At 40.7% G+C, this 22,750-nt stretch overlaps 1 protein-coding gene across 1 annotated transcript in view; it reads left to right on the top strand.

Annotated features, from left to right (window-relative positions):
* Positions 1-21,599, top strand: part of LRGUK (leucine rich repeats and guanylate kinase domain containing) — a 118,936-nt gene extending 97,337 nt beyond the window's left edge. The window contains exons 17-20 of the mRNA XM_030853848.2: positions 7,153-7,241; positions 9,084-9,203; positions 15,367-15,515; positions 20,572-21,599. Of these exons, the coding sequence (XP_030709708.2) occupies positions 7,153-7,241; positions 9,084-9,203; positions 15,367-15,515; positions 20,572-20,702 (489 nt within the window). The 3' untranslated portion in view covers positions 20,703-21,599. The remainder of the gene's footprint in view (positions 1-7,152; positions 7,242-9,083; positions 9,204-15,366; positions 15,516-20,571) is intronic.
* Positions 21,600-22,750: the final 1,151 nt, after the last annotated feature.

Raw genomic sequence — 22,750 nt, 5'->3', positions numbered from 1 at the left:
GGGTTGGAAAGTGCGTCCCAAAGGCATCAAGTTCCTCTCATCTCTGCTTCTGTTTTTCCCGTGCTCTGTCGTCCTCTCTCTCCTGGCTGGCCTCCTCCACTCACTCAGCTTCCCTCCCACATAATTTGAACTCATTTGCACACGTGCCAGCCCTGACTCACCATGGCTCTCTGCCGGTGGCTCTATGCCCACAATTCCTGGCCACTTCTCTCCATCTCTTTAATTCATACTGTGGAAAGCAAAGCAATCTAATTGGCACAGCTGGACTTTTTAGCCATACCACACAGATCAAATTAAACTGCTTGTCCTGTCACCAGTGGCAGGGCAAAAGGCAGGGCCACTTGATACACATTCTGGCCTCTTAGAAGCAGCAGGGGATGGGTGCACTCTAAACATCTAAAAATAATATAAATTTGTATCCTGATACTGGAGTACAGGAAATGCCCTATTTATTTATCCAAAATAAGTTAACTCTGGAATTGTTCCCACCTACCAGGATCTGTGGGAAATCAAATATCAGTCATTAGGAGTGGGGATCACTCCCATTCTTTGGATTAAGTTCAAGAATCCTGAGGTTTATGTCATGCTAGAAACTTAGGGGAGGGCCTCTGGTCTCCAGACTATCATGGTTACCATGGAGATGTTCCTTGTCTGAAACCCGGAGTTCCATTCTGAGCCAGGGGCTCTGGTATTCTCCAGATCCTCTCCTGCTTTTATGTTCACCCAGTGCCGACCCCCAAGGTCTCACCACACCCTGGGAGCGCACTTGACATGAGGAGCCCGTCAGCCTCTGTCCTTGCAGTCCTGGGAAACCCAGCTCTTTTCAAGTCAGTCTACCACTTTCTCTCTGCACCTGCTGTCCTGTACAGCTTCATGCTTCTTGGAGCTTAGACTTTCAAATATAAGATCTTCTTTTAATCTCCCAGGACATGGCATATCCAGACTGTAAAAACTCCAGAGCACACATCCTTAGCCACCTTTATTCTTTAATCACAAGTCTGTGTCTTGACAACCAGAGCCAGCTCACGTCCCAGTTAGACTGTCCTGCCGCACAACATCATTCACACCGATGAGAAACACACCGTTGAGTCACACCCTCTGCCCGTTAGTGGGTATCCATGATTTATTTAAATATGACAAATCTGAATATTACCTGTTAGAAAATTTTCAGGCCTAATTAAAGGTAGCTTTTCTTTTTTTTTTTTTTTAAGATTTTATTTTTATGTGGACCATGTTTTTTTAAGTATTGAATTTGTTACAATATTGCTTCTGTTTTATGTTTTGGGTTTTTTTGGCTGCGAGGCATGTGGGATCTTAGCTCCTGAACCAGGGATTGAACCCACACCCCCTGCATTGGAAGGTGAAGTCTTAACCACTGGACCGCCAGGGAAGTCCCTAAAGATAGCTTTTCTCTGGTCAAGGGCACTCAGGTACCCAGGAGCAAGAACAGAGGAACAGATGAAAAACACACACAACACGCACACAGTGGGTTTTCAGCTGTAATTCATCTCCGACATCTCAATATAAAACTAATGAACAGTATGGGGGAACTGGAGAGTGGAGGGTATGATAAAAAGGCAATGCGAGAGTAGAGGGGCCACCTTGGTGGCGGGAGGGGAGCAGGTATGTGGACCACGTGTTGTCAAAAATTCTTATGTAATTTTGACATGTCCAGCACCACTCCTTACCTGTAGTCACCTCCCTGAGAAACTGTTCAGCCCCCATAATCCAGGGCATCTAGAGCCTAGTGTAGAAATCTACTGTGTCCTGTGTTAGAGGGTGGGCAGTTTCTCATCCATGATGGCAACAACGCTCAAACCCCTTGCAGCCTGAGGTTCTGGTAATTTTGCCTGCCAGTACTGGTGGAGGTATAATGGAACAGAGTAGTTTCATAGAAAAGCAAATCAAATCCCCCAAGAACCAACAGATTCACCCCTCAAAAATTAGAACAAAGGTAGTACTTAATTGCCACTGTCATATATATGGGGTGAACTTGCCTAAGATTATTTTTAGTACCTCGTTTTCTTGTAAAGATTATGAATTCAATGCTATTTTGAAATTTTAAGTATTTATCAAATTTTGAGATATTTCGTAAGTTATTAACCTCTTGCCTAGCCATTATAATGCTGCAAAATGAGCAAAACCTTTTTAAGATCATCACCACAGAAGCTTTAATGAGATATTATGATTATATTGGAGGCCATAAATAGCCTTTATATGTCACTTATAGTTTGGAAAGGGCTTTTGTGTAAATTATCTCATGAACCCCTTATTGCAACCCTTAGGAGATGTTGTTATTCATTTACTTTCCCAACATAAATCCCTATGTATTTTTGGAACTTTATGGTGGATTGAGGAAAGTAATTGCCACTATCTCTGTCAAAAACCTATATCATAAATCTTCCAAAAAAAGAAAAAGATAGAAATGTTTGTGCTTTTTTGGGGTCTTAACTGTAGATTTAATATGTTCATATTTACCTGTAGAAACTATCAAGAGAGCCATTTGACACTGATGGACTAAATAGGAATTCCCATTGTCAATGCTTTTTTGTCCTGTTTCTTTCAAAAGCACCCTTTCCACTTACGTTGAACACTGCATTCTTCCTGAAACCTACCCTAAACTTACTGCGTATGTGAGGTCTTTCGGTTTACCCCCTCTATTCTAATATTCTACTCTTTCCTTGTGTGTGGTTTGTCACCACATGCATGTCAAGGTGTGATTGCAAAATAACAGAGCTGGTTTTGTGTGTGTCTTCTGAAAACCAGCCCTATTCCTGGGTAGTCACATGGCCACACGTCATAACTGGTTGGGTAAGTGTATATTTATGTGTGTGTTTGTGTGAAGATTTTTTGCTGTGGAATTATTGTGAGTAGATCTTTGCCTTCTAGGAGAAGCTTTATTTTCAGAACTTCAATTGTATCTGTTTCTCCAACCAGCTCCTCTGATCTCCTTAGGGGACAGCCTTACTCCTGAAGCAGCCCAAGTTACTGAAAGCCAATTTTCTAGAAAAAAAATTGCTGAATGACCAATTCATTCAAAGCCAATTTAGTGAATATATGTGTGTGGCAGATAAGGCCAGTGCAATCAAAAAGCACCCAAAGATATGAAGGTCAGTGAGAAAGTGGACCTGTAATGACAAAATATTGGGCCCTACGTCTACTAAGCACTATTTTCTTTCACTACTGTGAGGCAGGTCAGCTCAGGGAGCTTGTCAGAGATAACACAGCTTAGAAGTGTCTATTTCGACTCCAAAAGAAAAATGCTTTCTTCTCCTCAGGGCATGGTGTTCAACACTATATCTATTAGCTGGAATAACACTATAAAGAGATACTTCTCTTATCTGCCACCTAGTTACCAAGTGGTACAGTTCATGTAGGATCAGCAGTCCAAGTGCCTTTTTCAAGATAATGAATTGGTTTCCTGTTATTCTCTGAAGGTGACCAACTAATTTTAAAATATCATTTGTAATCATGATTTTGATTTGTGCATATTGAAGGCTATCCACCCACTGCATTTTTTATCCTTATCGAAACTCAAATTATTCTATCCTTGACCAGCTAGAGCTTCTGCAGGTTGACACCTGTGTCCTTTTAACGTGACCCATTTTGCTGGTTGGTATGACGAGATATTCTATGCTCTTTTGTTCATTACCTGTCCTAGACCTGGAATCAGTCTTTTGTCCAAGAAGTCTTGGTTTCTTCAAGTGGGAGATGGTTGTACAAGAAAACACATCATGGTTGCTAGGAATGCTCATTGCTCTTGGGGTGGCCATTGTTTCTAGGCCTATTCTGTGGATAGATAAAATATTTCATGAGTTCAAGTTAATATTTCCAATTTGGATTCAAGACTTCAGCATTTTTACTTAACTCCTTCTCTGTTACATATTTTTTCTTTTCTCCACGCTGAGAGTCCTGCTTCTCAGAGATAGAGGCGATGATAGAATTATAATATCTTACTAAATTTCTCGTTTGTTTTAACCACATGACACACAGAAGAGTCTCAGAATAACAATACTAAATACTACCAGCACCCATTATAAAAACTGAAAGCAGTTTATAAAAAAGTGTTTTTACAAATATTCCTCCCGCCATTGTTTGTGATTATGTTATAGCTGTACTATCAGAGCGTGCCCTCATATCCTCTCTCCCTTTTAACTCTCATTTTGTCTTAGTTATCAAATACCTTCATACTTAATACTCATCATTAGACCTCAGGTCAGTGTCTCTCTAGTTGTTTTATTGCCTAAGCTTATTCTCTACTAGATACAGAAAGGGCTGTGGGAAAAATATTTCCTGCATTCTTGCCTGTTGATAACAGTCTGTTACACTTTACACTTGAATTGTAGTTTTTAGTATCTATCCTGTTTCTTTGTTTTGTTTTGTTTTGTTTTGTTTTACGGTACACGGGCCTCTCGCTGTTGTGGCCTCTCCCATCGCGGAGCACAGGCTCCGGACACGCAGGCTCAGCGGCCATGGCTTATGGGCCTAGTCGCTCTGCGGCATGTGGGATCTTCCTGGACCGGGGCACAAACCCGTGTCCCCTGCATCGGCAGGTGGACTCTCAACCACTTTGCCACCAGGGAAGCCCCTGTTTCTTTGTTTTGGCTTATTTTATCAAGATCTCTTATTGTTGATATGTTGGATCTTTTTTATCTATCTTAAATATTTGTCATTTTCTCTTGAATCTTTTTACCTCTTTCTTCATTTCTTTTTGAGGTTAAAGTTTTTCCTTCATTTTCTATTTCTCTTAAGTCATTATTTGTTGTGTTTATTCACTCCTGTATTTCTTCTAGTTTAGTTTTCATTTCCTAAGCGACTTTTTCCTGTATATTCTAATTCTTTCCTGATTTCCAGCACCTCATTTGTGAGTTTGCAGAAATTGTAATTTATTTGTTCCTTAATGTTTTGTGTCATTTTCTTAATGTCTTTTAGTTTATTTTTAAATAGATTATAGATTTTATCTGTTTCCCCTTCATTGTGTACAGAGATGTTATTCTCCTTTTCCTCTTATTTCTTATAACTTTGCATTGGATTTGACTGGAAATTTTCTCATTTTTATGTGAAATTCATTTTCTCAAACATTTAGAAGGAAGGTGGTTTTTTCAAATAGTATCAAGGTATATGGCAGTTTCCTTCCTGAGATTTCCTGGTTCTGTTCCACTCTCCCGCTTTGGTCTAGATTTCCTCTTTCCTATGTCTCTGTTTGCTCTTTCCCAATTTTTATTCCACCCCCATCAGCTTTTTTTTAGTGTAAAACCCTGTCTTAGAAGGGAGCCCTAGTGGATTAGTTTCAAGAATTCACAGTTGATCCAGCTCCTGCAGAACTTACTGTGGACCCCTTATTCTTACCTACTATTAGAATGGAAACAACCCCTCCTATGTTTCATCCGTGGTTTCCAAATTGTCCTGCTGTGCTTCCTAGTGAATACTTCTTAGCTATCTTGGGGCTCTCCTGTTCTCAGGTCTTTTAGTCACCCTGTTTCTTTCTTTGGCTTCCTCTTACATAGACACTGATACCATGCAGGTGTTGTGGTTATTGTCACCTGTATTGGGGGCTTTGAGGGGAGCTTGTCACCTAGTTTTCTTGTAAATGTTTGATATGTTTTCATTTTGCTATTTAGTTGCTATATCTGTTTTTACGTGGAAATTCTGGAAGGTCCAAAAACTGTGCTTCCACTACCACTGTCATCTTCCCAGCCATGATATAATTTAGATCAAGGATCAATATAGGAAAAAAATAAGGGTGGTACAAATTAAAATCACAATAGAAAATGTATATACTAGTATAGAGTGATTGGGGGAAAAATAATAACAAATCAACAGAATAAGACAGTGGATTTAGTTGATATGTAGTACTTTTATAGTAATATGAGACAATTTAGATGTATTTATGGAGCTATTTAAAATAGTTTTTAAGTGTTAAAATGTAAGTAGAGTTTGTTTCTTCCTTTCTTATCCCATTATAAATCCCCTCCCTCCTACCCAGCAGACATTTTCTCCTCATTATGCTTACGCAGAACCACAGAGATGATGGTCAGGGGAACAGTAAAGTGGTCTTGGCAATCAAATATCCACCTGAGAGACTGTGTTCAATGAGTCTGCATGTTAGCTCTCGTGTCATGTGTCTAAGGAACAATTTCACAAGCTTGACCTAGAATTTCTCAACGGCGTGTATAGTTATAAAACAGCATGTGCTATCTTTGGTTTTTTCCTCTTTTCAGTTGCCTTTTGACACCAGATTATAAACCTTTTGAATGCAGAGACTATGTTTTTTTTTTCTTTTCTTTTCTTCTTTTTTTTTTGGCTGCATCGGATCTTAGTTGCAGCATGCAGGATTTTTCGTTGCAGTGCACAGGCTTCCCTCTAGTTGTGGCATGTGGGTTTTCTCTCTAGTTGTGGCGTGTAGGCTCCAGAGCATGTAGGCTCTGTAGTTGCGGCACGTGGGCTCTCTTGTTGAGGCGCACAGGCTCAGTAGTTGTGGTATGAGGGCTCTCTCTCTAGCCATGGCCCACGGGCTTAGTTGCCCTGCGGCATGTGGGATCTTAGTTACCTGGCCAGGGATCGAACCCGCGTCCCCTGCATTGGAAGGCAGATTCTGTACCACTGGACCACCAGGGAAGTCCCAAGACTATGTTTTTTGTATGTTTGTATCCCCATAATCAAGTGCTCACCAAGTATTTAGTGATAGTGATGGGGTGTTGGTGAAACATAGGAGGAAGACCTCCCAATCTGTCCTATTTCAGGATCATACTTAACATCGTTGGATATATTCAATCAGTTAGTTACTAGGTGTGCTAAGATCTGGTAAAACTAAAAAGACAATAATAGTCTGTATCCTTGAGAGATAATCTCATTAAAAAGATAAAATATATATATAAACATGATATCTTAATAAAAAATTGCCTCATTATTATTTAGATGTCAGATAAAAGTTTACATATTAAATTGTAGTCTTCATAAAAATATTTCTATTTTATTTATAAAGTTTTCTTTCTTTCCACTGAACAAATATTGTTTTTTAGGCCTATGTTTTTTCCCTTTTTCTTTCCACACATTTGGCAGTCTCTAGCAAGAAGACAATGATTATAGCTATTTTAATCATCTGACATATTTTTAACTTCAATATAATTTTAAATCATATTTCTTGCCTAGGAAAGAGAGTCTATGGCGAGACAGTATGAGACAGCCCGGCAGGCCCTAATGGGAAAGACACCTCCTCATCACACATCCCTGTTTCAAAGGTAGTGATGTATCACATTTATTTACACCTGGGCATCTTTAAATTGATTTTTTAGTATCCAAATATACCAAATGAATCTTAAATCATCAACACAAACAGGGACCTTTGTACTAAAATGGACCCAGTGGTTCAATAGTAAACCTAGTACTAGAAGTTGTATTTCCCTTTCATTTATATATATATTTAAAGGCACAATATACTCACAGCTACTAGAAACTGATGATTTTTTGCAGTCTTTGAATACTGCAAAGAATGATGTTTCTGGTGGTGTTTGAATATAAGTATCAGCCTTCGCCAAGGCTTTGATGATGGAAGGTTAATTATATCCTGTTGAATATCCTATACTTGTCCTTCATGAATCTCAAAAAATAGTATAATGATTTGTGGGATCATTTGTTTAATGTCTCCTTTCCACATTAAACTGTAAATTCCATCAGGATGGGGACCATTGTATCTTTATTAAGCCATGAATTCTTATTCCTTAATATGCAATGTTTCACTTAGTCCCTGATGCATAGTAGAGGCTTCATGGATATTAGTGGCTATAATAATTATTGTACTATTAATTATTACATGTGAAGAGGCACATTTAGACTTTAAGATTTACTCAAAGTGAATAACCACGATGTTTATGAGATGTTTGTGTTTTATATTCTCATGAATGTTATAGGCTTCAGTATTCTGAATTCTCTTTTCTGTGTGACCTTTTGGAAAATTTGAGTAATAAAGTGAGATCCCTGTTTTCAGAAAGTCACTAAGAGCACTGACAAGACCTTAATTATAGTGTTTTAAAGAGCTTTTTAAAGTGCGGTGAGTCGGGGAAGCAGAATACAAAAGCCATTTAAAAATGTTTTTCAATTTCACTTCTCTTTATTGTCTGCAATATTAAGCAATGCGTTAAAAATCTTTAACCAATATAAATTAAGTTTTGTCTTTGTCTGCTATATAGCAAAAAAAGTGTGGTTAATTTTCTCCACATTGGCAAGCTATCTTTGGGTAGTCTGATTCAAAAGGCAGGCTGTGTGGAATATACAAAGTTCTACTTGGGGGATGGGAGGGTGGTGGCCAGGAGATGGGCACTGTCCCCCAGAGCAGCTAAAGCTGGGGCCTGTGCGACTTCTCACCAGCAGAGTGGCCATGCCTATTGAAACACTGTGGACACTAAGCTGTTTTAAATCTGAGCTCCAAATGGGTTATACTAGGGCAGAAGGATGCTTTGAATTTTCATGCATTTATATGCAGTCGGGCTGCTTTGCACATAGCACCTCTATTTAGCAAGTCTAGAGTGAATAGCAGTAGGATTTATTCACTAAAAATAGTTAATGATTCTTTTCAAGTCACTCTGGGGAAACAGGCTAGTATAGATGAAAAATAGATATTTTATGCTAGAGTTCAGTTGAAAGTACAATATTAGAATTTTTATAAATATTTTCTGGTATTATTTCAAAACATTAGATTATAAACAAAACTGGAAAATATCTATTTCAGTTTTTATAGCAGTTGATATATTGCTGGACTTCACATAACAAATGAATGAGCGTTTACAATTGAATATGTACCAATCAGTAGGAAGAAAATCTGCCTATATTAATGTCTTAATTGATAAGGAATATTCAGAAAAATACAAATTTGGTTAATCTACAAATTAGAATGTAATAATGCCAGTGTCTAAGGCAAGCTCTGACGTGAATGCTTATGAGTGTATATATTACATTATTCCAAATAGGTTTTATTGGCGTATGCATTTACTTGGGACGTGTAAAGATCAGTATTTAGGTATTACATGTGTGTACGCTTGGTATTATTACAAAATTCTGTGGATTTTTTCAATTTCCAATTTCAGGGGTCTAGTACCAGCACCCGTCATCGACAGTCTACCTAGTTTTACAGCTTTAGAACTAAAGAAAAGTTTCGAGCTTTATGGAGGTTACTTTAAAACTCCCTTTGGACCTTCTGTAAAGAGGTGAGTTGAGTTTTATTGGATAGAATAAGTTATTTTCTGCTGGTTAGTTCAAATGATGGCACTCATCCTTAAACTTCAGGGAATTCCTAAAGCTGGGAAGCAGGGCCCCAACTCCCACTATGGAATTTGAATAGAATAGATTTTGGCCCTCTAGGGAGGGCACAGGCTTATAACCTAGGTTCACTGGAACCTAAGAAGCTTCTCTTTGGGACTTTGAAACTTGAGGGAGTGCCACACTGATGCAGGGGCAGTTAGAGATCATTCAAGTCACCAGTGGTGGAAGAATCAAGAATCCATTGTGGAGCGCAAGCAGTGGTGTCTACCAGTCTCTTCCTGTATTGCAACTTGGCTGTGTTCTTGGCACCTAGCTTACCTTTGCTCTTGCCAGGTTTAAAAACCGGGTTCTCTAGTTTTCCGTTAAATCTATAAACTACCAAATAGCTTTTCAATAACTCCCTTTTTGATATTTAAACCCCTTATAGACCAGATCAGACCCTTCACCACTGATTTTAGTGCTTGGCTTTTGTGGGTATTCTATTACATTCCTTTTCTACTTCCGCTGTTTCTGCCACTACCATTGACTATGTCTCTATAGGTCTTGAATCCACACTTCCCAAGCAAAGATCTGGCTGGTTGAGTCAATCACTATCTACTACGGGTGCCACTCTTGAGTAGAATCTCTAGCCAGAGCCCTCATAGGTAACAGGCTGGTCTATAGATTTGTTGCCCTTAGGTCAAGCAACCATCCTTTATCCAATCATCTGTGGCCGGAGCAGTGACAGAGAATCAAGTAAAGAACTCTTTAGAAGGGGTCCGTGGGTTTGGTCTCTCTGAATGCATGGCAACAAAGTAGACAAGAGTGACTGGAAGCAAGCACACTAAAACATTAGCAGTGGGTCTTCCTCTAGATTTATCAGTTATTTTCATTTTCTTCTTTATCTTTTTTCCTGTAACTTCTAAATCGTCTGTACAGGATATATATGGTTTATTTTTATATCCTAAAAAAATTATTAGAAATCCATGAGAATTTGATGAAATATTCAGTAAATGGGAAAAATAGGTCCTAAAGATACAATTAAGTTTCTTATATCACTTTATATGTTAAAACAAATTTTAGATAAATTATAAAGAGTTAAATACAAATCAATGCTTATAATATAAATGGTGTGTTAAATATCAGGTGCACATGTATATCCAGCATAATACAGGTTTAAAAATATTCATGTGTATGTATAGAAAAAAAACACTAAAAAGATATATACCAAAATAGTATCAGTTATTATCTTCTAGTGGTGGGATTGTGGCCAATTTTTATTTTCTTTGTTCTTCCCGATATTTTCAACAATGAGCATTTTATAATATTTGAAGTATTTATAACTTTAAAATATTAATATGTCATTTAAAAAGTCTGCCACAGCAAAGAGATGTTTTATGAGGGTGATGTGTCATAATGAGAGTGTCAATTTAAAAAAGGAGTAATGCTTTCCTTTGTTTCTGAGTTTTATTATTGTAATACTTTGGGTTTCCTTTCATAAATTTGTTGATGAAAAACAACAGGCCCCACTAAATGGCCACCCAAGTCTGCACATCTCACAGGATACTAGAGACTCTAGATTATAGTTAGTTAACAAATTACAATGACAGTGTTGAAACTGTAGATCTCTGAGGATTTATTCACACTCTGGATTTTTTAGTACAGTGAGGTAGCCTGATAGGAGTACAGTGAGAGAAAGAATATCTTAGTTTAGGCTGTTATAACAAATTACTGTAGGCTGAGTGGCTTAACCAGCAGACAGTTCTTTCTCACACTTCTGGAGGCTGAGAAGTCTGAGATCGGGGGCCAGCGTGGCCGGGTTCTGACGAGGGTCCTCTTCCTGGTTTGCAGATGACTGGCTTCTTGCTGTGTCCCCACATGGTGGAAAACAGAGAGAGGAAGCAAGCTGTCTTTCGCTTTTTCTTATAAGGGCACTAATCTCATTCATGATGGCTTCACCTCCTGACCTAATTACCTCTCAAAGGTCTCACCTCCTTACACCATCATATTGGGGGTTAGGATTCCAATATATAAATTTGGGCAGGGTGGGGTAGGGACACAAACATTCAGTCCATAGCAGAATTTAAAAAAATAAAATAAAATAAAATGCCTACTAGGCTGCAGTGGGCTTATTTATCATCTGTTCCCACAGTGAAAAGGGTGGGTCAGACGTTCACTCAAGTCTGACCCTTTCCTCGTGGTAACACATGTGCGTTTCAACCCAGCCACTTTTTTTTTTTTTTTCCCAGCCACTTTTTGACTCCTGACTTTCAAAGCATTTTCATTTACTCTTAATACTTCCTTTGATACAAAAGAAAAGTAATCGTTTGAAAGGCAGAACTTGCTCTGTGATCCCTTTTTTGGTGTGTGTTTTAAATGAAGAGGTATTCTTTTCCAAAAATAAGAGACCAAAACATATGTGTTTTGGGTTGAATTGTGTACATAATTCAACTCCCCGCAAATGTACATATTGGAGTCCTAATCCCAGTACCTCAGTGTGTGACCTTATTTGGAAGTAGGGTCATTACAGATGCATTTAGTTAAGATGAGGTCAGACTTGGGAAGGGTGAACCTTTAATCCAATATAATTGGTGTCCATATACAAAGGAGAAATTTGGACATACACACACACACAGAGCAAGGGAGCTTGGGTGATGCAGAAGCCAAGGATGGTCAAAGATTGCCAGCCAAACATGAGAAGCTAGTAGAGAGACCTGGAACAGACTCTCCTGCACAGCCTCAGAAGGAACCAACCCTGCTGACATTGATCTTGGGCTTTTAGACTCCAGAATTGTGAGACAGTGACTTTCAACCATTCAATCCTCAGTACTCTGTTACGGCAACCCTAGCAGGCAAATAAAATATATATTAAAAATCCAGTGAAGGGCTTCCTTGGTGGCGCAGTGGTTGAGAGTCCGCCTGCCGATGCAGGGGACGCGGGTTCGTGCCCCGGTCCGGGAAGATTCCACATGCCGCGGAGCGGCTGGGCCCGTGAGCCATGGCCGCTGAGCCTGCGCGTCCAGAACCTGTGCTCCGCAGCGGGAGAGGCCACAACAGTGAGAGGCCCGTGTACCGAAAAAAATCCAGTGAAATTTTTGGTGCCATTTTCTTTCTAAGTTCCCTTCAACATACTCTATTTATATCACTTTAGAGATTTGGCCATAAAATCTATGGATTATTGTTTTTTTTTTACTAAAAAAAGAAGAACATCTTTATGCTTCTATAGTTTGGAATAAAAGATGTAACCCATAAAACCTAAATGCATCTACGTCTGTGTTCAGGGGGAAAAGACTCAGTCTGGTCATACTTCTAGAGAGAAGACCCCAAGCATGGGTTAATCACGGCCCTTTTCCACTGCAGGGGTAGAGGAAAGAGTTGTTCAGTGACTGGAAAATCCAGATGTTGGCAGTACTGGTCTCAGTTTACATACTTCTCTAGGAAGCGCTTCTTGGACAAGCTCACTTACCTTACATGGAAGCAAGAAATTGGGAAACAAAGTCTTCGAGGAGCATGGGTGTTCTACCTGAAGGGGGCTAGCATTCTGTGAGGGGGTCCAAAAGCTGTTGTCTAGTAACAGGAAGACAGACCCAAGAACTCTGTCCAACCCAGTAAGAGGTACCCCCGCCTTCAAGCAAGCCATTAGACTTCTCTAGTTGATAACCAGTAGTCAAAACTTCTGAGCAGAACCCCTAGGCACAGGGAGATTGCCCCATCCCGGAGTATCCCTGCCTGGGAATGTTGATGCCATCTGGCCCTGGCTGTAGTTGACAGGAAGCTTAGGTCCAGCGAGCAGCCCATGTCCATGCTCAGCAATATGGAAGCTTTCCAGGAGCACTGGTTCTGGATTCAAGCCGTGAACTACCGCCCAAGAGCTGCAGCCTCTGCTTGCCATTCAGACACATTGGACGTGTCCCCTTAGTATGCCTACACCACCCACTGTATTTCATCCTGGGTCAAGGACAGGCCCAGAGAGCTAATTGTACTGTGTTTCCAGTGATAGAGCTCCTGGGAACACCTCATTGAGACTTGCTTCTACCCTTTACATCTCTGGTAGTCATAACATCATCCTGGTAAGATGTGGACACCCTCACTTAAATGACAGGCTTTATCTTGAATAGACCCAATTTGGATCAGCCTTTGCTACTGCTGTGTATGAACTGAAGTTAAATGTGGAATGTGAACAAGTGGAGGTCAACTTGAACTTGATCCTAGACTCGTACTTCTTTGCTGAGATGGGAATCATTACGTTGGAAATACAGAGAAGAAAGCATAATCATAGCCACCAACTAGGCTTTGCAGTAAACAATTATCTATTGATTTTCAACATTTTAAATCAACCTTTAGCTAAATTATGAAAAGACATAACTATGAATACAAAACTTAATACAGGGCTTCCCTGGTGGTGCAGTGGTTGAGAGTCTGCCTGTCAATGCAGGGGACATGGGTTTGAGCCCTGGTCTGGGAAGATCCCACATGCAGCGGAGCAACTAGGCCCGTGAGCCACAACTACTGATCCTGCGCGTCTGGAGCCTGTGCTCCGCAACAAGAGAGGCCGCGACAGTGAAAGGCCCGCGCACCGCGATGAAGAGTGGCCCCCGCTTGCCGCAACTAGAGAAAGCCCTCGCACAGAAACGAAGACCCAACACAGCCAAAAATAAATAAATAATTAATTATTTTTTTTAAAAAAACTTAATACAATCAATTTTGACAGTAAAAATTTCCAATGACAGAGTTTAGGAGGTGGAGATGGCAAGTGAGTATATATCATCTGCTGTTGATGGAACAAGAAATGGGGATTGTTAAATATGATACATGAAGATGTAGATCTGACCGATGGAGGAACTGAAAATAGTGATCGAACTGTGTGTGGGGAGAAAAATGGGGGGAGTTATTAAGTTAGCTAAATCCTTTTTGATCATAGCAGAAATCTGTATCAAAGATATGTTTAAAACTGGCAAGTCAATAAAAATCAGTGACATTTAGAAATAAAATGTTTATTGTCAGAATATCGAAGAACATTTAAGAATGGTTGGCTCTCAGGAGAATGAAATTGGGGTCACCGTTACTTTCTATTTTAAGCCCTTCTATATGACTTAATTCTAACTATATGTATTTAGTAGGCTGATTAAAGTGTTAATGAAATGTTTTTAAAGAAATGAGTAAAATCGCAGAAGAAAAGATGAATATATTTTGATTATATAAACATTTTAAGTTGCTCTAGGTCCAAAACAAATTAAAAAGGAAAACAGGAAGCTATATAAAATATATATTAATAACATATAATATACTATATATGATATATAGTATATGTAACATCTAACATATAATATATTGAATATAATATTCATATGTTTTATGTTATATATTTAATTTATAATATATAATTCAATATATAATATATAACATATATATTCACATAAATTGATATGGAAAACATTTAGATCCTCAAAAGAGAAATGAAGAAAAGAGGTAAATAGTTCACAAAAGCTAATTAATAAATACAAGAAATAATGTTTAATCTTGCCATGAACCATGCTCAGCTGTTCACAGTGCTCGCTCTGCAGGATGAGCTCTGCCGCAGTGGAGTTGCTTCCCCCAGAGGAAGCCAGGAAGCAGGTGGAGCCCAAAGGAGAGCAGCCAACTGGTAGGAAGCCCACTGGCCCAGACACAGAGACTTCAGGCACCCAGGTCACACCCCAACCTTGTCCTAAAAAGGGGGACAAAAAACTAGCCTTAGGTATGCCCAATGTGTGGTCCAGATCAGGCCCCCTAACACGCTTTCATTTTTCTCTGTCCAAGGACTGCCCTATATAAATTGCACTTGATTCTGAAGTCCTAGGAATTAGGATCCATGCCTGACCCATCTTGTTGTATAGACGCCAGCACCTCTCAGGATGCCTTGCTCTTAGAAGATATTCAGTGATGTTTTGTATAATGGATGAGAAGTCTATGCTAATATATACAGTACTTAACATATCAGCTGCTAATAGGTCTTGGTACCTATGTATCATTGAAAACTTTAGCTCAACAGAGATATGTTTGCAAACTACTGAATGATTTGACAAAGATAACCCAATGATCATATGGCCGTTAATGGTATTTCATCTCAAAGATATATTCATTTTTCAGTGGCATGGATTCCAGTGATTCCATGAAATACTCTGCATTATTTGAATCTTGTCCATGGTCAAAAGACTTGCCTTTTCGGCCTCCGGAAGACAGAATTTATTCACACCCAGAATCAACAATAGGTGATATTGAGGATCAGGCCCTAAAAGGTATGAGTCATTTACATATTGTTCTCATATAAATATTAATATTATAATTATATCTATTTCCCACTGTCTTTCTGTTTCTGATTTTTTAAAATTAAATGTGTGTTTAAAGTTGAGAATCTCTCCTTTGAGGCAGGCTGGGTTATTTATCCCCCATTGTAATAGATGAGAAACAAAGTTAAAAAAGATCAGAAATGTGCCCAGGGTTGCTTAGCTACTTAGAGTGGACTGCTGCTCTGCCCATCTGGCCACACGGCCTGCAGGGGTGTTCTGGGATGAGGGGCACGTGCTCTCGAAAGGAGGTTTTAGCAACTTGGGCTACGTTCAGTGAAGGTGAAGAAACGCAGGGAAGTTTTCATATCACTGACCAGTCTCCTGCCCTGGGGGTCTGGCAGAATCCTGGCGGTTTGGGGTTTGAAGGATCAGGCCAGCCCCTCCTCTTCACCTCCTTTTTACACCTTGCTCCCCAACAGACTTGCGAATGCATGTCTCCTGGCACAGACAGCATGGCCATCGCATTTTTGTCTCTGGCAATGTTCATAAACAACATTGAGTAAAGACCTTAAACAGTGTGGGGAGGCTGAAGGGCTAGAGGTGAAAATGGAAAAGGGAGAGAGTAACCCATTATGGGGCTCTGTGAGCAACTGATAGAGGAATGAATAAATTGGGCGGAATTCTCTAGGACCTGGAGGCTAAGAGAAGCCAATATTAGTAGCCTGCGGGGGGTGGGGTGGTCTGCCTGAGACCAGAAGAAGACTTGAGAATCCCCTGCTTCCTCAGGTGACCATGGGAGCCAGAAAGAGTACAGACGTGTTAGGTCACCAGGGACAATAGGACACAGTAGGTGGCATCTCCAGAAGGAAGGTCCCGAATCAGGCACCTTCTGACCTTTTCAGAGGTGGACGCCCTGTTCAGGGGTAGCTGTATTCAGGACAGCTGACCGAGATAGGGTATTTTCCAGCATTTTACTCATAAGGGAGGACAGAAGCAGTAAATTAGGATCTGTTGGCCTGAAATAAACAGACTGCCAGGTATCTCTCCAGCCAAGGTGGGTTTATTAGTGATCACTTCGGGGTCTACAACCACAGTGAGCCACATGCAAGGCCGCACAGGGCAAAGGAAGGAGAAGGCTTCTTATAGAGGGAAAGGGAATTGGGAGAGCTTTAGTAAACCAAGAGTCTATGGCTTTTCATTGACTGAGTCCTTGCCAGGAAAGAAGAGGAGACGTCTTCCTTTGGGGCTCTGCTATGGTCGCAGGGCGTGAGAGGCTCCCCCTTCTGGTCTCCCAGCTCCACTTCGTGGAGGTTTCTGTTATTAATTTTTTACAAGTCCCAAGACTCAAGTTCCAGGATATAATCCCAAATTCTCAAGTAGACATACTATGTCATCTCACAGGATGTGTGAAGTGTTCTGGGCACTCTTTTAAAGGCTGTGAGCTGCCACTTCAGAGCCTGAGGGAACCCAGGAGCCCTGGGACAGACATGTCCTTAAAGCTCATCATGGTTCTGGCTTCCCACAGGTCGTGTTCCTAGACCTTTCCCGTCTCATTTTCTCTCCTCTTCCTGTATCCTTCCTTATAAATGGGATACTTAAGAGTTGAAAACTACTTTCCAAACATAGTCTGGCCAGAGCAAAGGGCGGCTGTTACCCGTGGGGCAGGGCTGTGGAAAGAACATTGCATTAGGAATCAGAAGACCTGGGTTTTGGTTCCATTTCTACTATTGTCTGGCTGTACAGTGTTGGGCAAATCAATTAATGTCTGAGCCTTAGGAATAATAATATCCATCCCACAATAATATAGTAATATCCTATATTACTGTAATATATATATATTATAATGTAGTACATAATATAATAATACAGGACCAGCAAGGTGGGGTATGGTGTAAGTAAGAAGTAAAGTGCTGGATATCTGCTAGGTATTATGATTGTAAATTTTTATACACATAAAAGATTGTGGTTGTTTTCTGCTGGGATGGTTTCTGGAGATTTATTTCATGTGAATGGGCCAGGTTTTCCTGTTTCTTTATGTGCATTGTGATCCCGTGTTGAAAATTGGGCATTTGAAAAAGCAGCTACCTCTCCCAGGACGTGGACTGGCTCCGTGCAGGGGACGCCCTTCGCTGACTGGTGGGGCATGTTCTGAGCCCAGGGTCAGTCCAGTGTGAAGGCTCAGGGTCCTTTCAGTCCCTTTCTGGGCGTGCCCTTTCCCTGACCTCTGTGTGTGCTTTTCCCCAGTTCCCCAGTATACACAGATGCTTTTAAATGAATGTATTAATTGCCCTAAGCATCTTTCTCCTGCTTTTTCTTGGGGCCTTAGCTGTTCTGTGGTGTTCCTTAAGTAAGAATCTCTTGTCCCAGGCGTCTTTAGGTCTGTGCCTCCTCAGGGTTTTTCAGGAGCCCGGCCCGCTGCTTCCTATAGCTTCCTCTAGCCTGAGATCCCAGCTGTGCCACTTCTAGCCATCTGGGCTATGAGTTAGGTGACACAGAGGCCAATCAGGCTGCCGCTAGATGGGCTCTCAGGAGGGAACTGGGAGCCAGGCCCCTCTTCCCCCAAACTGTACTTCAGCCCCTTGGGAGGGGGAGGGGCAAAGGTGAGTAAAAACATGAGATTTCTTACCCTTGCTAATGTGGTTTTTTGATGGTTGGGCGTTCACTTGGTTGCTGTAGATCACTGACTGATTTCCAGAGCTCCTATTAAGTTACTTTAGCTAGTCTCTAGTTTTTTGTTTTTTGGGTTTTTTTGCAGTACGTGGGCCTCGCACTGTTGTGGCCTCTCCCGTTGCGGAGCACAGGCTCCGGACGCGCAGGCTCAGCGGCCATGACTCACGGGCCCAGCTGCTCTGCGGCATGTGGGATCTTCCCAGACCGGGGTACGAACCCGTGTCCCCAGCATCGGCAGGCAGACTCTCAACCACTGCACCACCAGGGATGCCCTCTAGTTTTTCTTTTAATGTTTCCCTGGGAGAACAGGGGCCTGGAGCTTCCTAACCTGCCATCTTGCCAACATCTTTCTGTGGTGATTTTCTCAGAAATCACATCATACTACTAGCTCTCGGTCAGTTAAACCCACATTTTTTTTTTTCATACGAACTGCCAAACCAAGTTTATATCATCCAGTATGTGTGCTGTTGATTTTTTTTTTTTTTTACATAAATGCAACTTTTATCTTCAGCTTTTTATCCTTTTGGTTTCAGCCCCACATTCCAACTTGATTAGATCATTTGGGGTCTTGATTCATCTTCCATATTTACTACTTTATAAATTTTTATTCAGCCAGCAAACATGCCACCTATGCCTTTGTCATTGTTGCTGTCAACATTGGGACCCAGGACTTGGCTAAGAGAAACATCCTGTGACAAGTCTTTGGACACTGACTTCCAGGGAGAGTCTACCTGCTTTGTGACGCTTACTCACATCTCTCTAGTGCATTCACACAAGAAACTGCGATGCGTGCCTTGCATTATATCAGTCGTATTTTCTAACTCAGGGGTCAGCAAGCTTTCTGTAAAGAACCAGACAGTAAATGCTTTTGGCTTTGTGGACAACATAGACTTTTTTGCAACCACTCAACCCTACCATTGCAGTGTGAGAACAGCCATAGGCAATATGTAAATGAATGGGCATGGGCTGGTTTCATTTCAACTTTATTTACTAAAATGGGCTGCAGACCAGATTTGTCCTATGTGCTATAGGTTGTTGACCCCTGCATAAGTAATAGGGAAATTAAGTTAATTTGAAATAATTTTTCTTTGCAAATCCCTTCCAACACTTATCACTCACTACAGTTCTTTCTGAATGCACAAACCATTTCTTTAATAAACTGGAATTTGCTGAGGTTTAAAGTCAGGTGTGCCGGTTTGTAGATCTTTATTTCCATTTTTTTAAATGGCAATATTATTTGCCTCCAGTACTTTTCTCATTGCAATGAATTCTCAAAGACCAGACACTCTAAAATCACTTCTGTCAGTTATTTCAGCACCCTGGGAGGTAGCTTACCTGGGTGTGGACAAGGGAACTGATGTAGAAGGGAGCCCTGTTCTATTGTCTTCTTTCTTCTTCGGGGCCTTTATTTGCTTAAGATATTTTTGTTACCCTTTCCAGCTTAAAAAAATATCTCCATGATGAAAAAAAAGTAGAAAATAAGGAGGAACCTTTTCTTTTTTCTTTTTTTTGGCTGCACCGCATGTGGGGATCTTAGTTCCCCAACCAGGGTTCGAACCCATGCCCCCTGCAGTTGGAAGCGTGGAGTCGTAACCACTGGACCACCAGGGAAGTCCCTTTTATCTTTTTTTGTCCTCTGTTAACAGGATCTCATCTTCTCAAGGAGTATGCCATTCTTGCTCTAAATATACCTTAAAAAGGTCCATTTTGCCTTTAACGTTTTGGATTGCATTGGTTTGTTTAATAAGCTGCGTCTTCCCGATCTTATAGGTCACTCCATTTTGCTCACTTCCTGTAGAATCCTCTGCCTCACTCTCTCAATCCCTCCTACACTGATTTCTCCCCACTGAGAATTCGGCTTCCTCTGTGGACACTATGCTTCCACCTTCAGTCTCATCTTCCAAACTCCTCTTGCTTCCATAGTCCCCAGAGGAACCTAGCTCTGTGGTTCATCCTTGGTGTCTTCCTCCTTGGTTAACAAGCCAGTCTTAAAGGGCACTAGATGAGTTTTCTCTAGGAAGGACTTCAGAGTGTGTGTTTGTGTCTGTGCTAAGTCTACTCACATATGATTGAAAAGGAATATTGTGCAGGGCATTATTACAGAGGGTATGAATGAGCAGGGTAGAAGAGTAGCATAGGAATTGCTTGCTGTAGCAACCTTCTGGTCATTGGGCAAGTCTACCCAGCCCAAGGTTTGTCCAACCACGCACATGATATATTCTCAACCTCATCCCTTATTTTTCTTATTTGGGTGTCATTTATTTCTTATAGTTTGTTATGAATGAATTCTGAAAGTTATTCTGGTTCTTACATCATGCAATGTTTATTTTCTTTGTTTAGTGTACCAAGGGGTTAACTATACATACCGTATCTTTTTTTTCTTACTGTTTTACAGCACTACATAAACAGGTATTTCCATGTGGAAAAGGGTCTCTCCAACACAGAAGACACACGATCTCAAGCATCAGTCGCCCAGGTTCCAACACCAAACCCACCCTCCCTCCGATCCCTCAGGGCCGCAAGTAGACCCGTACCTGACATTTGATCTTAACATGGAAAACTTGCTCTGATCATGTCCAGTCCCTTTGTCTCCCCTGGCCATGGATCCTGGCTATTCCTCACTCAACCAACTACCTACAAAAGAATGTTCTATATGCCTTAATTCTCTCAGTTTCTTTTGTGATTCTCTGAATAGTGTCTATCTTTTTTAAAATATAAGTTATTCTTAGCTTTTATAAATGGAATTTCAGTTTTTCCCACAGCTATGAATGAATTTTCTAGCTGTTTCCTGCTCTGAAATATCAGATGGCAAAATCTCCCAAGATCTCTGCCTTGCTACATGCATAGTGATTGTGGGATAAAGACAATGAAGATTGTGCTCTTAAAATTTCAGTGCGTCCATTTATAGCATTAGTGTATACTTTACAGGATTGAAATATTTTGTTCTTCTCATTATGGAAAAATTATGGAGTTCCATTTAACTTCTGACCAACATGATACCTCAAATTCCTTTAGCAATATGAAGAAATAAATCAGGTATTTCTTTTATTTCACCCTTTTTTGACTCTGATTATGAAAGGTTTATAAGCAATTTTCATTGTCTTTGTGGTTTCACTTCCTGCCATCTGCAGAAGAAAAATTGAGCAGTTACAGGCGAGGCTGGTATTCGGCTGATTTGTGTGAACGAGACTATGCTGGTTGTTAAAACACTGAAATGCACCCGTTTGGATGGGTAAATGGTCTTTCCTCTGAATCCTCTGTGCATGGTGATTCATGGGAACAAGAGCCTTCCCATAGTACGGCACTAATTGTTAAATATTTTAAATATCAAAATCCTCTAATGCTTTCCTTTTTAAAAAATATCAAAACTTCCTTTGATAATCCCCTTTCCCGTAACTCATATTTGGATGTAACACCATTTGCTGTTGGCTCCTATCTTCCACCTAGCCCTGTTCTCAACAGGAGCTGGTTAAAGTTCTTTTCCTGGGGTGGGTAGGAGAGGCTGGGAGGGGGAACGTGGAGGAGAGTACAAGGCTGAGCCGGAGAAGGGAGGCAATGCTCTCTGGAAAAGTAGGGGTGCAGAGAGTGGGTCGCTGTGCCCCAAGGATTCACCAGCATCATCTGATCTTTTTAAAAGTTATTATAAAATATTTTAGACACAAGGGAAGATATAAAAATAACAGTTTCAATTTCAAACAATATGGAAGAGATGCTTTTAAAAAACAATTTATCCTACTAAGCACAGCTAAAAGCATAGAAATTATATATAAAACAAAGGTAAGATTGAGAGTTAGAAGGAAGAAGGCAGACCACCTGAGGACCCTGGGACCTGAGTAATGACATAATGGTAATTTCCCTGGGTCTCCTTTTGCCTTAGTTATCCTAAACTGGGTGCTGGAGAAGCTAAAACCCCCAAACACTAATGATACAGACAACAAAATTTCCAACAAAGAGCCTGCTCCTTCTAGCTAAAAGACTAGGAAAGGAGCAGACTAGCAACACAGAACCCTTTTAGACAAGGACTGCTTTACTCCAGCTAAATACTGTGAGTAAAATTCTGGCCCCATCCTTTTTCTCACCCTTGTTAGCAAAGGCTTCCACACTTTTCTAGCTGTAACAATGTTCCCCTTCTCTTCCCTGATGTGATAGTATCAGGGAAATTTTTGTGGAGAGCCAGGATGTTTACCACCACCCAGTGTTAATAAGAACCCCCTCTCAGAGTATCATTGAAGGCTACTTAGGGACCTAGACTGCCATTCCTCACCTGGTAGTAATGACGCACCTTTTCCCCTTCCCATCAGGTGGTGTCAGAGGTCTTGTGGAGGTCCAGCACCTTCACCACTGACCTGTCTCCTTGCAGTGTCAATGGAGGCCATGTGAGGACCTAAACTTCCACACCCACTCAGCATTAATACAGCATCATTCCCACTTTTCCCATCCTAAGTGTCAAGAGAGGCCAAGTGGAGAACTTAGACTTCTACCTCCACCTGGCAGTAATGACTCAGTGCTCTCTCCCCAACTGGCATGGTGTCAGAGAAGGTCAACTAAACAGAAGGTTTAAATAAGATCCAGAG

The sequence above is a fragment of the Globicephala melas genome, chromosome 9 (assembly GCF_963455315.2).
Source record: "Globicephala melas chromosome 9, mGloMel1.2, whole genome shotgun sequence".
NCBI classification, from domain to species: domain Eukaryota; kingdom Metazoa; phylum Chordata; class Mammalia; order Artiodactyla; family Delphinidae; genus Globicephala; species Globicephala melas.
Note: the sequence above shows the minus strand (reverse complement) of the source record. Positions and strands in the feature narration are given on the sequence as shown.